Here is a 13,868-nt window from a genome sequence, read left to right as displayed (position 1 = left end):
ATCAATCTGTGCGTCACAACTTTTGAGACCCATATTGCCAGAGTGCTGCTCTTCCATGGTTCTGACGTCATTGCACATTTCGGCACTCAGAAACCCAAACCGAAATCGCTCAGTATAAATAACGCAATAAGTAATTATTTAATGCGCATATATGTATGAACCTTGGAGCGTATATCGTGCGCACTGGAGATAAGCGACGTTTGCAACAAAGAAGGCGCAAACAAAAAATTCGGTGCCACCACCCTTTGAAGTAGGAGGATATGACACGCTTTCCATAGAGACGCCCCATTTTCCAGATATACAGCTTCTGACACATATGTCAACAGCAGAGAGGCAAGTATGAACCACGGTTGGAATGACAGCTGCTCTGTCGTTGACCCGTCAAGCTTCTCGCAAGCCCTACTCTACGCCTTCCTTTGCATACCTCCTGAAACCGACTCGGCCACTATGTTCTCGACATCTTTCCTTTTGTTAACATCTTCACACAGTAGTTTTAATGCGAGAGCATTAGGAGAGCCATGACGGGTCATGACGGGTCATTACGGCGGGCGTCCAGCTTCTGTGTGAAGCCTACACTTGCCAATATTGACAGGAGGAGTTCCCGCTCCTCACCTGCCACCTGCCATCTCCCCACTTGCCACCTGCTATAACACCGGCTAGAATGAAACAGGCTACAATGACAAACCGGCTATAATCAAGAATCGCTCTAATGAAACACCACCGATAGCAATATGGCAAGAACACTTCAGTGATAAGTGATAGTGATTGGGTTCTAATGACGATAGTAGATGAATGGAGTTAAAAGTAGCCGTAGGGGTCGTAGTGGTAGTTCCTGCTCCAGGCTACAAATTAACGACAGCACGAAGGAAGAGAAGGTGAGAATAACGCTCCCGCATTTCCTCCACATCAATCCAATTGATCGCCCCTCACTTTTTTGCGCCTCTACGAGAACAGCCTTGACGCAGGCATCTAATGCCTCCTTAAAGGGAAGCTGAAATATTTTAAAGAATTTGAAGCGATTCGAGAATTCGAATGTATAATGCTTCTGAGTAAAGCGTGCCAAGTACATCAGACATAACTTCACCAGCGAAAGTACGAGACACTAGGAGAAGAAGAACACGGTTCTCCTGGTGTCTCGTACTTTCGCTGGTGAAGTTATGTCTGATGTACACCAACTAGCCCACATGGGTACCTTGTTACATGCCAAGTAGTTGTGCGCAAGCACCTAAAATGGTGACGTAATCACCGATTAAAACCGCGATGATGTTTATGCTTCTCTTTGCTGCGTTGTAGAAGTGCGGGGAAACTCGTAATGACGTCATTGTTGCCTAAATTTCACATGTCCGCTGCCTTCGCCCACATGCTGCTGTGAGTCGTCCGATGCCGCCAAACAACGCTTCGTGGGATTCACCTTGGGTGGCGTGGGTTTTCTTCTTTACAGCATCTGTTTCTTCGCTGGAAAAGTAGCGCTGCCGTACGTGACGTCATCATTGCGGCCTCTACCCGTCGCTGTGCATTGCAGATAGGCCTGAACGCCGACGCGGCTTTACTCGGCGATTACGTCACCATTTCAAATATTAGCACAAAAAGACATCGCATGCTTTGCTTGCAACTTTCACACATTCGGCCCCTTTAAACTCGTGGAATTCCAAAACCTATTCAGTTGCCCTTCAAAGTACAGCTGCACTGGAAGCGGGAACGACAATGGTGCTACACACTGCCAGTCCTACCATACAGCTCTCAAGCTCTTCAACACAAGTGTGGCACAACTGGTTACTGACCAGATGTGACCCGCTCCAAACAGAAGAAAAACAGAAAAGTGAAGGTCAGAACTTCCGTTAATAATGGCTGCCTTCGGATGGATGCGCTCAAGGCAGAGCAAATGTGGTTCCCGGTCACCCGAAATAACTCGAAAACGGGCAACACAGCATCCACGACGATAACACCGATGCGCACCCCCGTACGCGCCCTTGAATGAGAGGAAAAGGCGTGCCGTGTGCGCGGCACGGGAGCGGCGCGAATTCGGCGGAGCCGCCAATCGTGTCCGTACGCCCACGGGTTCCTGTCGGACTCGGAGCTCGGCGTCAGTGACTTTCTGTTTGTTTTGAAGCGTCTCACTACGGCTCTTCTTCCTCTTCGAACTTTTAAACGGTGGCCCTCCTGAGCTCGAGAAAAACGTGAACAACGAAACAGAAGAGAAGGAAGAAATTAAGCAAAAAAAAATATATTCTCGCGGCCAAAACAAACAAAGCGAGAAAGGTGTGAGCGCTCCCAGAGGGCAATAAACAAACAGTGCAAGCCGCGAGCAAGAATAACAAATCCTAGCGGCCGCTTCGTGCTTAAGTTCAACGTAGTTCTGCGCACTGCCTGAACAGTTTGCTGCGGTTCCTTTCAGCTTAGCGGCATGGCAGAGCGAAACACGAAGGGGGGAAAATGAATCCGCGGGGTATTGTCGGCCTGAGGAAACTGTATACCAACCCGCATGGCTTAGCGGCTCGCGTGACACAAGCGCGAGACGACGGCAACCGCACCATTAAAAGCGGCATTGCCTGTGCGTTGTTCTTCGCTCCAACCGCGCCAACTTCAAAGCACAGACTGTTTAATTTATGCGCTGCAGATGCAATCTATTGAAAAAAAAAAGCAAACTTCGCCTGACCACCGGTCAGTAGATAACAGCCGGGTTGTTTGTATGCGGTTAGCTCTACAGTCTATTTAACCACGAATTCAGGAAGCGAAATTAGCAACAGTCGATCGAAGGAGTAATAAAAGATTCGCTAAAGTTACTGTCACATGTATACAATTCTTCGGTCCTGCATAAAATGGTCATAATAGCCAGACATAATCAAATCAAATCAAAGTTTATTTCCCATCTAGCACTACAGATGGAGGAATCGTAGAAGCTCTACCGATTATCAGTTTTATAAGAAATCTGGAAGTTGTTTCTTGGGGATGAAAAAAAAAGGTCAAATATAAAGAGACGCCGCCATTCGCTAAGAAATCCTCAGAAGGGGACGAAGACTTCAGACCTTCTTCCATCGCACTCTGCACGATTGCAAACCCGTTTTGCTTGCACAGCGCTTATTTGCGAAGACTGTCGGAAACGTTCAATTCTTATGATCTCGATGAAAAGTATATGTGGGCGCAAATCACTTAAAACCACTTATTAGCTACGACAGTAAATTCTATCATGAACGTTCAGTGCATACCTTATTCATCTTCAATGCATACCTTACCACACGCCAGACAGTGAAATGCAGACCCGAAAGACGCGGGTTCGATCCCGGCCGCGGTGGTCAAATTTCGATGGAGGCGAAATTCTAGAGGTCCATGTACTGTGCGATGTCAGTGCACGTTAAAGAATCCCAGGTGGTCTAAATTTCCAGAGCCCTTCACCACGGCGGCCCTCATAGCCTGAGTCGCTTTGGGGCGTTAAAGCCCCATAAAACCATAAACCAATGCCAGACAGTGAGATGTCACTCAGCTTGCTACAGTACATTCAGCATTATAAGTTTTTAATGTACTTTCACACCTTCTTATTGACGGAAAAAAATTTCTTTACTAAAACCTTGCAAATCTAGGAGGCCACACTGTGTGTGTGTGTGTGTGTGGTGTTTGGTTTTTTTTTTTACGATTCTTTTTGCATAAATACCACACGAGTCTCATACACACATAGCTATATATATTTTAAGTGGAATGTTTTAGCCGTGCACGTACTGCACCGGAGGGTCGGAAGAGTTGCAATTAGAGTGTAAATTGTACTCTTCTAATCTAGTGAACCTGCTGATTACCTTTGACCTTGACGGCAAATTTTGCGAAAAGCTAGCTGGCGAATTTTCTTCTTTCAAAAAACAAAAAAGTAAACAATGGCTAAAATATAGTAGATTTGCTGATTTGTTTGGTTTTGTGGAGTTCACCGTCCCAAAGCGACTCTGGCTATGAGGGACGCCATAGTGAAGGGCTCCGGAAATTTTGACCACCCGGGGGTTTTTAACCTGCACTGACATCGCACAGTATACGGGCCTCTAGATTATCGCCTCCATCGAAATTCGACCGCCGCGGCCGCGGTCGAACCAGCGTTTTTCGGGTCAGCAGCCGAGCGCCATAACCCCTGAGCCACCACGGCGGCAAAAGATTTGTGGTCTTCTACTTTCATCATTTTCATGTCGAATTGCCGCTGTAGTTTTTCCCACCATATATCCAAGCTCTTTGGCCCGGCCTACAAAACATCCACACAACTACAGCCACGAAACTGCACTATTCTGCAATCATCGACAACCTGGTTTGGCGCTGGCAGCGCTTTTATTCCTTTTCGCCGACCGTAAGACAGATAAATCTCGTTCGGCGTAGAGTTAACGTATGTGCTGTAAGGCACTGCAGGAAGATCAGCTCAATGCCTATAGACGCATGTGGCGCGAACGACCTCGTGCCAGACTGGTAACAAATCTTCACAAAACCTAGCGGTGGGCATGTTACAACTAAGCACTACTCCTTCCAGTAGTCAGCAAGACTGCAGCTAACAGGAATAGATGCTGAGTTTGTGTCTGCCACGGATCGATCTTTCCTAACGAACGCCAGTTGGACGCGAGCCACAGTCGATCGTCTGTGTCAGACCCGCTCACAGCCGCGGTGAAACAGAGAGGACGCGGCGTTCTGCTTGTCATCTTGAAAAACGAGGTCCGATATGCGGCCTCAGCGGACGCGCCGGGACAGACGTTTTAGTCGCAAACTCAGTCAGGACGCATCAGAGCACTGCACCAAGCTGCGTCAGCACCAGGTGTATTTTTGAAGAGTCCCGTACAAGACGCCACGGCTGCCTCTTGAATCAGCTTCGGGAACCCACTGGGAAACGGACTATCGTACGTATGTATGTAACCTGGGTCTCCTGTTCTGATCGTGTACATCTGTTCTTTCTGAGCCCTCTACCATGTTCACTACGGAAAAAATCCGTTTACTTGACCATTCAGGAGAGAGTCAGTTCCTCACTCACCACTGAGACAACGTCGGCATATATTTTGCAAGACGGGAACGTCCCCAAGTTCAAACACGCCGCAGGTATTTCACAGCTATCTCTGAAAATCAGGTCAAGAATAGACAGCAGCTGTCAGTTGTAAAGGTTACAATTAGAGGTTGGACTTTTTGCTTCTTATTTTTGAAAATTCGGCGGACTTTTCTAGGTGCTTATTTCAGAACGTAATTCTCAGTTTTTTTTTCGGCGAATATGATTGCACGAAGAATAATTAGCGCTTTTTTTTTTCTGTGATACATATGGCAGTTTTCTGCACTTAAAAATCAAGTACAGTTTATCTTGTGCGGTTTGTTAGGAAGAGTAGTTAGTTGTAGTTTGTAGTAGTTTGTAGTTATCATAGTTTGTTAGGAACACTAGCCGCAATCACGGATTGCGCCGATGGCAGTCCGAAGCCTGGGCCGACTTGCACCTCTCTCTGTTTAGAGAAAAGAAAAGGCGCATAGCTGGTTCGCTTCGTCGGTGGGCACCTTAAGCGCACCACGAACACGTAATAAAAGCTTGGTAACTCAGTGTTTTAGTCGGCGTTCGTGGCGCGCTTGAGGCGTCCACCGACAAAGTGAACCAGCTATGCGCCTTTCCTTTTCAGTAGCCTTGATGGACGGAACCGTGACGGACAATGGGAGTTGAAAACGTCGTTAAATGCATTTCTGGATTAAAAACTCCTTAACAAAGTAGAGACAAGTAGAGACTCTGATGAGGTGATGATAGTCTGTAAGCAGAAGGCGCTACGCTAGTAGGCGAAGCTTGACTAGGCAGTGGAGCGTCTCGGTCTGCGCCCAGCGTTTGTCTTAAGTACCAGAGCGATATTTCAAAACGGCCTCTGCCCTCTTTAATCCAACAGTCCCGTTGTCTCAACGCGCTCCTGTCTTCAGGAGTTTTTTAAATCTTTCATTTGACAGCTTGTAACTCGTACTCAATAGCCAGCACAGATGGAGCACATAATTTCAAACTTTCAGATGGAGCACACCGAATTTCAAAAATCGACTTCGGCGTACGTTTATTGATTTTTTTTTTTCGGTTTAAGCTCAAAACTCCGACCCTTGGTTACAATCTAGGGAAAAACAGGCGGGAAAATCTAGCAAGAAATTCACTCAAGATCCGATATCACAGGCTGACATATCACAGAGGGATATGGTAAAAGAGGAGAACTGCGTTGGCCGGTTCCTACGATACATCCACGAGCAACGAGAAAAGCAAGAACCTCGCTGCCCCTCTTCGCTACTTTGCGAGTGTGTTACCCGGGATTCACACGGTCCGACGAGTTTTGAAAAGATGGGGCAGTTGTGTGCTCATATGCCGCGCGCCTTTCCGGCTTCCACCGCTCCTGCATGCAACTGGGCGCGCTCCCAGATCAAGAATACGTGACGCGCAGTGTTTACCGGACGAGACAGGGAGGAGGAAGGGGAGAAACGAAAACAAAGGAAGAAAACGGAGCCGCGCAACGGGGCAGCGGATTTCCCGGCGGAACGTCTGGGTTTCTGTCGCGTGGAACCGTTTTACGGCGGGGTTAGGGGGCGCCGAGTGATTTATAAAAGGACTGAGCGAGACGCCGGCAATCTGCGGTGAGTGGCGCTGGCTCCCGACGCTCAACGCGGGAATCGCGGAGGCGTCGAAAGCACGCCCGGTGCGCCCGGTGTATGCTGTCAGCGAGCTCGTTATTTTTCACGTCGGGAACGCAGCTTTCTTCACCGCACGCCTCGGCGTTCAACGGTGCCTACAGAGCACTGAGAGCCGCCGGTCCTCGAGCCACGGGTTCGGCCGCGGAGGCTCCTCCAGTCGGACGCTTCGGTGACGCCGAAATAGAAACAAGTAGGGAAAGAACCTCCTGGCGAGATTTTGGGAAGGCGCCCGAGAATGCTGGCTGTCGCTTTATACGAATCACGGTGAGGTACTTTCGACGGGGGGATCTGTCTTAAGACAATGGCTCCCTTCAAAACATAAAGCATAGCTGATTATCGCGCAACCGCGTGCGATCGGCGCCAGTGAAACCAACAACGCTTTTCGGTTAATACTAGTTCTAATATCTGTGCTGTTATCTCGCCTTATCTGTGCTGGCCACAAACAGGGAACAATCCTCTTCGTGAGTCAACAGCTGGATATGCGACTTGCCAGCCGATTGCCCGTGCAGCAATTAGGCTCTCGCGCCTTAGGAGAAAAAGTCTTTTATCAGGTTCCAAGGCGCAGAACTCTCGCTGCTTAGCCTCTCCAGGCACACTCTGCGTAATAAGGCGGACGGAAGTCGTAGCTGGGTGCGGAAAGTGCGCAGGAAGAAACAATTAGAGGCTAAACACACACCCTTCGTATCCACCCGACGCGTTTATCGCATACTATGGCCGCACCAGAGTTAATGCGTCTATTGGCGGTATTCACTAACGATGCCTTTCAGCAGACGCAACCCTCGTTTTAATGAAATGCGTGATAAGGTATGAAGTGAGTCAACAAGCGCGGAGGAGGAAAAGTTGGCAGAGAGCGCGAACGACATTGCTCGAATCGAGTTTCCGCGTTCCCGACGCACGCGCGTACACACGGCTTCAATATAGCAGGTTCGGTTTGGGCTGGATGAAACAGGGAAGTGTTTTCGTCGCCCCAGTCCGATAAGCGCGCTCTCATCCAGATGACGGCGGCCTGTTATTATTTCTTATCTGTGCAGGCTGCAAACAAGGGGCAGTCCTCTTGGTGAGCCAAACGTGCCAGCAACTCGACAACCTCTCCGCTTCATTGCTCTGCCCGTTCCTTCTTTTAAACAGGCAATGAAGAGAACTTCACCTTTTTTTGCATACTGAAATTTTATGATTGGCTTATTACGACTGTGACGAAGTTCGTTCGGCAGCACAAGATGTATTCATTGCTTAGAAATTAGGAGTCGAAAATAGAAAGAATACTTTCTCCCGCTGCGTAATTCAAGACCGTAAGGTTGATGACGACGTCGTGAGAATAATAGATTATATGAGTTGAGGCAGGAGGTGGGTGGCGACGTAGTTTAGACTCCGATATTGACCTTAAAAAAAAGGGGGGGGGGGGGGGGGGAATTAGGATATCGTAGCTTGGTTTCGAAAACAGCCAGGGGCGGCGATGTCCGTATTTCATTTTTTCGCGTTTTCTAGCTTATAAAAGCGCTGTTTTCGCCGCCGCGGTGGCTCAGTGGTTATGGTGCTCGGCTGCTGACCCAAAAGACACGGGTTCGATCCCGGCCGCGGCGGCTAGAATTTCTTTGGAGGAGAAATTCTAGAGGCCCGTGTACTGTGCGATGTCAGTGCACGTTAAAGAACCCCAGGTGGTCGAAATTTCCGGAGCCCTCCACTACGGCGTCTCTCATAGCCTGAGTAGCTTTGGGACGTTAAACCCCATAAACCAAACCAAACCAAAAGCGCTGTTTTCAGTAAAAGACACTTTCTGTGACAGAAAAAGAAATCCAAGGCAACTAGTCGAAAAGGCCAACTTCAGTTCGTCCCCTATATCCGTTTAATAGCCGTTCACAGCCCGCATTTCAAAATTATGATTAAGGAGTTTTGCGCCTTTGTACTCCTCATAGAGATACGTAAATAGGGCAGCGCCGCAAAAGAGGCGAACACGACCCGAATTGTTCACAGTAACGAGATCAAAAAGAATAGCTCGGTCAAGCAACAATTTTAAATGCAGAGAATAAAGAAAAGCAACGTAATCGCTTGTGCAGGACATACGCCAGATGCCAAGCATTGCGGGCGCGGGACTGAAATGGTTGGCTGCAATGAGGGAAGGTCAATTGTTCTCATCGCCTCCTGCATGAACCCAAAATCTCGTCCCATATGCCACGCAACGTACGTGCATGCATAAAACAAAAGTACGATAATCGGCGCTTCGCCTGCCCTACGCCGAGTAGTCGCAATTAGAGAAAGGTGGAGGAGGGAGGAGGGGCCTGGCCACAGGCGCGATCCAACTCTTACGTGCGAGCGGCTTTGAGAATTGAGACCCTGACTCTTTGATGCTGGCTCTGCTACACAGCGCTTCACGCTGGTACCACTAAGCATAAACCAGTACCAGATTAATTAATTTCATTAAGCGTAGAAAGTTGGGCTAGTTGGTTGCTAGTACTATTGTGAGACATTCCAGCGGCTAAAAAGACAGGGACGAAGGTAGACGAGACAGGACGAACTCCGGACTTCAACTGAGGTTTATTTTACAAACAGCTATAATATGCAAAAGGGGGCACAAAGAAAAGTAATCTGTGACAAGATAAACCCATCGCAAAAAAGAAATAGATTACCTGAAGGCAAACGGGTTGATTCAGCCAGGTAGGCGATGAATAAAAGGTGCGCCGATGTGGCAAACATGAGTGGCTTGGCACTGACGCCTTCTGTATTTTTTGGATTATGGGTTTATCTTGTCACAGATTACTTTTCTTTGCGCCCCCTTTTGTATATTATAGCTGTTTGTGAAATAAACCTCAGTTGAAGTCCGGCGTTCGTCCTGTCTTGTCTACCTTCGTCCTTGTCTTTTAGCCGCTGGAATGTCTCACAATAGTTATTAATTTCAACAGGTCAAATTAGTTCATTTATAAGAGGTGCATGGAAGAATGGGTCAGGAGGTGGTCTTGGGTAAGCTGGAACTACGGTACATCATCACTGTTGTGTTGCGCCTTCCTTGGCACGTCAGGTGTGGCCAATGACATACGGTCTCACGAACCGGGTATCAGCATCAGATCCAGCGCGTCCAGGCAGAACCTTCCGCCCCACGCCGGGAATTGGCATTCGAAAGCTAACGTGTTACCTGCATGGTGTGGCTGATGGCCTCGCGCTCGGAGAGGATCTCTGAAAGGCTCTTCGTGCCGAGCACGTTGCGCAAAGTGGTGGCAGCCAGGAGTCGCGTGGAGCGCCCGTAGTCCTCCACGTTGGTCACGGCCACTGTGGCATTCTGGATGCGATAGTACACCACCGCGTCCACGGCCACTGTCACCGAGTCCTTGGTCAGGATCTGCGATAGCGAACGAAAACAAGCCGCTTGACGGTACTGCGTTTTTCCTATCGGCATTTGCACCGTCTCACCTATTTAACGAGGCACGGGAAACATTTGTCCTTTGTCGCCGCAGCATACGTGGACATTTTCTGGACCTCCAGCACAAACTAGAACCACCGCGTGTTCAGAAGTATAGCAATGTGCTCAGTTCACAAGTCTTCTAAATATCAGCAATAAAACCGTACCGATTACTTTGACCTGTCTGTATATTCCTGTCCTCGCCTTTTCTGTGTGCTGCCTCGACGCTACGTTCTTCGGCCGCCGCGGTGGCTCAGTGGCTATGGTGCTCGGCTGCTGGCCCGAAAGACGCGGGTTCGATCCCGGTCGCGGCGGCTGAATTTCTTTGGAGGAGAAATTCGAGGCCCGTGTACTGTGCGATGTCAGTGCACGTTAAAGAACCCCAGGTGGTCGAAATTTCCGGAGCCCTCCACTACGGCGTCTCTCATAGCCTTAGTCGCTTTGGGACGTTAAACCCCATAAACCAAACCTACGTTCTTCGCTCAAACAGTATGTCTGACCAACTGATCCTGCAGTATAGTCGAATTAATCTGTCCAACGACCAGCGAAAACACTCGTGCAGCCTGGAAAGCAACAGAAACTGCACTGTCTTCAGCAGCGCGAAAACATCCTGGATTCCTGAAATAAAGTGAAGGGAACTTTATCTTCAGAGTTACGGGAGCAAATCGCGATCTAAAGCAAGCATTTTTGCCTAATACATGAAATGCGCATTTATGTAGCTACAGCGTGACGTGTACAAAAGTTAATCGCCGTGAATCGCGTTTCTTGTAGTGTAAACATACCCACACAAATTCAGGTCCCGCTAACTGGTTACGCAAAAGAAGTAAGTTATTTTAGACACTACCTTTTTAAAGTACAAAAATGCACTGTCTGGAGGTTCTTGATTTGCGAGATGTGCGGCCCGCGCTCTGGGTTCGTGCAAAAACATTTTCGCATTAGCACTCCAGCTTTCGTTCCATCTGGACTCCACAGATGGGTTGACACTTCGATGCCGAGAAAGATACTTAGGCGCCTACTAGAATAAGAGCTGGCTAGACGAGAGCGCTACGTTACACTCTCAAATCGAGTCCAACGGCTTACTTATGGTAAATAGTGACGGACGGCCTCCTACATGTTGAAAGCGTTTTTGAAGCGTATTGGAAGCGTTTTGAAAGCGTTATTTTGCAAAAGACGGAAATCTTTTTGTCTGTGAACGCTGTCAGTTTTGTCACGTGTTTGTGCTGCACTCAAAAATGCGCAGTGATCCTCGTGGGAAGCCATCCACGGCATCTGCAGGCCAAATAAGCAGAGAGCGGACGGAAGGCAGCACGTTCTCCTCTTCCGCCTGAAGCACCTGGAGGCCTTCAGGCTATCTGGACGACAAGTGCACCCTGGTACTCCATGGCGAGGACCTTCTGAGCGCTCGTAGATAAAGTAACCATCTCTGACTCTTTCTCCCTCCCTCTCTCTTTTCTCCACCACGACGACGACGCTGAGCTGCAGTTGCGCACGAAGCGTGTGCCTTCTCGAATTCGGGCGGCACTGCACCAGCGACTTCAACCACCGAAAGTGCTTTTTCAGCCACCACATCGTGACATCGCTGATTGAAAAGCTGATTTTGCGGTTTTATGGCTCCACCTGTAGAAAAGCTGATCGCGCTGTTTTTTTTTTTTTCGTGGTCGCTTGCCTTAAAGGCATCACAATAGCTGAAGAACCAAGCGAAAAAATTGTGCCGCAAGCTGAACCTCAGTGCCCTCTCTCGCAGAGCATTTGTGCTTGAAAAATAGACTTTCTTGAGGTATATATAGTGCAAAACCAGACAAACCTGAGAAACCCTTAGAGGCTATTATTTCAGAACAGGGCACATGGCAAAGACAGGTGTCACTATTCCTGATAAATAAGCTCAATCTTTTGGAAGTAGATGACGCGTCCGTTGCGAAAAATCCAAGTAAAGTTTTGAACCTCGTGCAATGGAGCAATATTGATTGCCTGCGTGCGTTCTCAGTTTATGTCAATGACCTCTATTACTCGTTTTTCCATGATTTGTTGCCGAGTTGTGTTGAATAATGTATCGACCTGTTTGGAAGTGTAGCATTTCAGAACCAAACACGGATCACATATAAATGTTTTCTAGAACTTGTATCACTTCACCTGAAGCCTACGTATATTTTTTAATGGGGGAATTCCCGCCTTCAAAAGAAGAAAATATTTATCGGGTCTTATATCGCCCCAATACTAAGTGACCTTTTTTAAGCTAAGCTCGACAAGACCGTTAAGGAACACTTGCACAATATGCATGTAGCAAGGACGTTTACATACGTGGACGACTCCCTCACTTTTATTAACAGTGGCCAAAATTCCTTTGAATCCACGGCTCTTGCACATTGCTCAGACCAAGCTTTAACCCGTTATTTTTAATCCAAACCAACCAACTTTAGGATACCTTCAGATAGCAAGCTTGGATTTCGGGACATGACCATCTTCTTTTACCCCAGGCATACTTGTTAGGCCTATAAAGCTCAAAATAGTAGGCCCGTGTTGCCCTTCAATTCAGTCCATTCCAATGTGGTCAGAAAAGCGACTGCCAGACTTCGTTTTCGAAGTTCCCTTCAAAAACTTTGACCTCATTTGATGTCGGCAACTTTCCAGCAACGGGGCAATAAACTGTCGCTCGCAGGCTATCCTCTTACTCTCAAAGTACTTGCGGCAGAGCCACTATTAAGAATCAAACTCATGAGAAAACCTATGCCCACACGCGTCCTCCGAAAGACCGAAAGAACTATCAGTGATAGCGTACATTCCAACTGCCACCCACAATTCTGAACGGATTGCTATACGGAATATTCTATCGGTTGTTTTTTTTTCATTCCCTGAAAAGTTAAAGAGGCTATGCATATCAAACACCAAATTCAGTTTCTCGAATGCAAAGAAAATTTTGTGTGCAAGCTTCCACTCTCATGCGGTCAACAGTATATAGGTCAAACCGGTCCTTACATAAAGTATCGCCTTCGAGATTATAAACGCAACGTAGAACATAAGCATGAATAAGACGGACTGCTTGTGATACACTGCAACATGCGCAAACATTGTAAAGCACTCTTTGATAAGTGTTCTTCGGCCGACAACAGCAAGGATAGGAGCACATGCAAAATCATCGAAGCAGAAAAAATAGCTACATTAGGACGTGCTTGTGTGAGCACCACATCTCTCTATCTCTCTGACAAAGAACTGGCTTACCTCCGTTCCCGATGTAAATTCAAGCATGTTAGTCGGCGTCGCGGCAGTGATTCATGATTAAATAGATGTACTATCAGCCTCAAAAGTTTACGGGATGGGTGTTCTCGGAAAAAAATAATTATTGTTGCGCAGTCTCGCAACCAAGCCACCTGGTAATGTAACCAGCTGAAGGAGCATGCTCGTTCCCACACACCTTCAGTCATTTCAGGCGACTGGCTTGTGCGACTGCGTCGAAATAATTTTTTTTTTCGCACAGCCGCATCCCGTAAACTTTAGTGGCCGGCAGTCCCTTTTCCCAAGTTTTCCAAGAACTTTTTGTTGGCAGTTAGTGCTGTGTGTGTCCACGTTTGTCTCCATCCCTTGTTTTTCTGACGAGCTACAGCCTCGCAAAGTAAGATAGGATGCGCACCTGGCACTGCAAAGGCTAACAATATACGGATGTTCCAGTAGCAAACCACGGGAACGAATACTTACTTCCTGAGGTGGCACATCGAAGGACACCGTTCTCAAGTCCACTTTGGTGTAGTTATCGATGCAGGGAATGATGAAGAAGAGACCTGCAAAGAAGAAGGAACCAGCCACAATGAGAGGTCTACACCATCAGTTCATTCAAGCT

The 13,868-nt window shown here is 47.8% G+C and overlaps 1 protein-coding gene across 6 annotated transcripts in view; it reads right to left on the bottom strand.

Annotated features, from left to right (window-relative positions):
- Positions 1-13,868, bottom strand: part of LOC149351765 (stomatin-like) — a 104,944-nt gene that overhangs the window by 23,979 nt on the left and 67,097 nt on the right. For all 6 annotated transcript variants that reach the window (XR_016290649.1, XM_089581101.1, XM_089581102.1 and 3 more), the window contains 2 exons: positions 13,727-13,809; positions 9,773-9,976 (listed from right to left, as the gene is read on the bottom strand). Coding sequence is in view for 5 of the 6 variants with exons in the window: in XM_089581101.1 (XP_089437227.1) it covers positions 9,773-9,976; positions 13,727-13,809 (287 nt within the window). In the remaining variant the exon portion in view is untranslated. The remainder of the gene's footprint in view (positions 1-9,772; positions 9,977-13,726; positions 13,810-13,868) is intronic.

The sequence above is a fragment of the Amblyomma mixtum genome, chromosome 3, assembly GCF_055824585.1.
Source record: "Amblyomma mixtum isolate Tamu chromosome 3, ASM5582458v1, whole genome shotgun sequence".
Taxonomy (NCBI): Eukaryota; Metazoa; Arthropoda; class Arachnida; order Ixodida; family Ixodidae; genus Amblyomma; species Amblyomma mixtum.
This window is presented reverse-complemented; position numbering and strand designations above follow the sequence as displayed.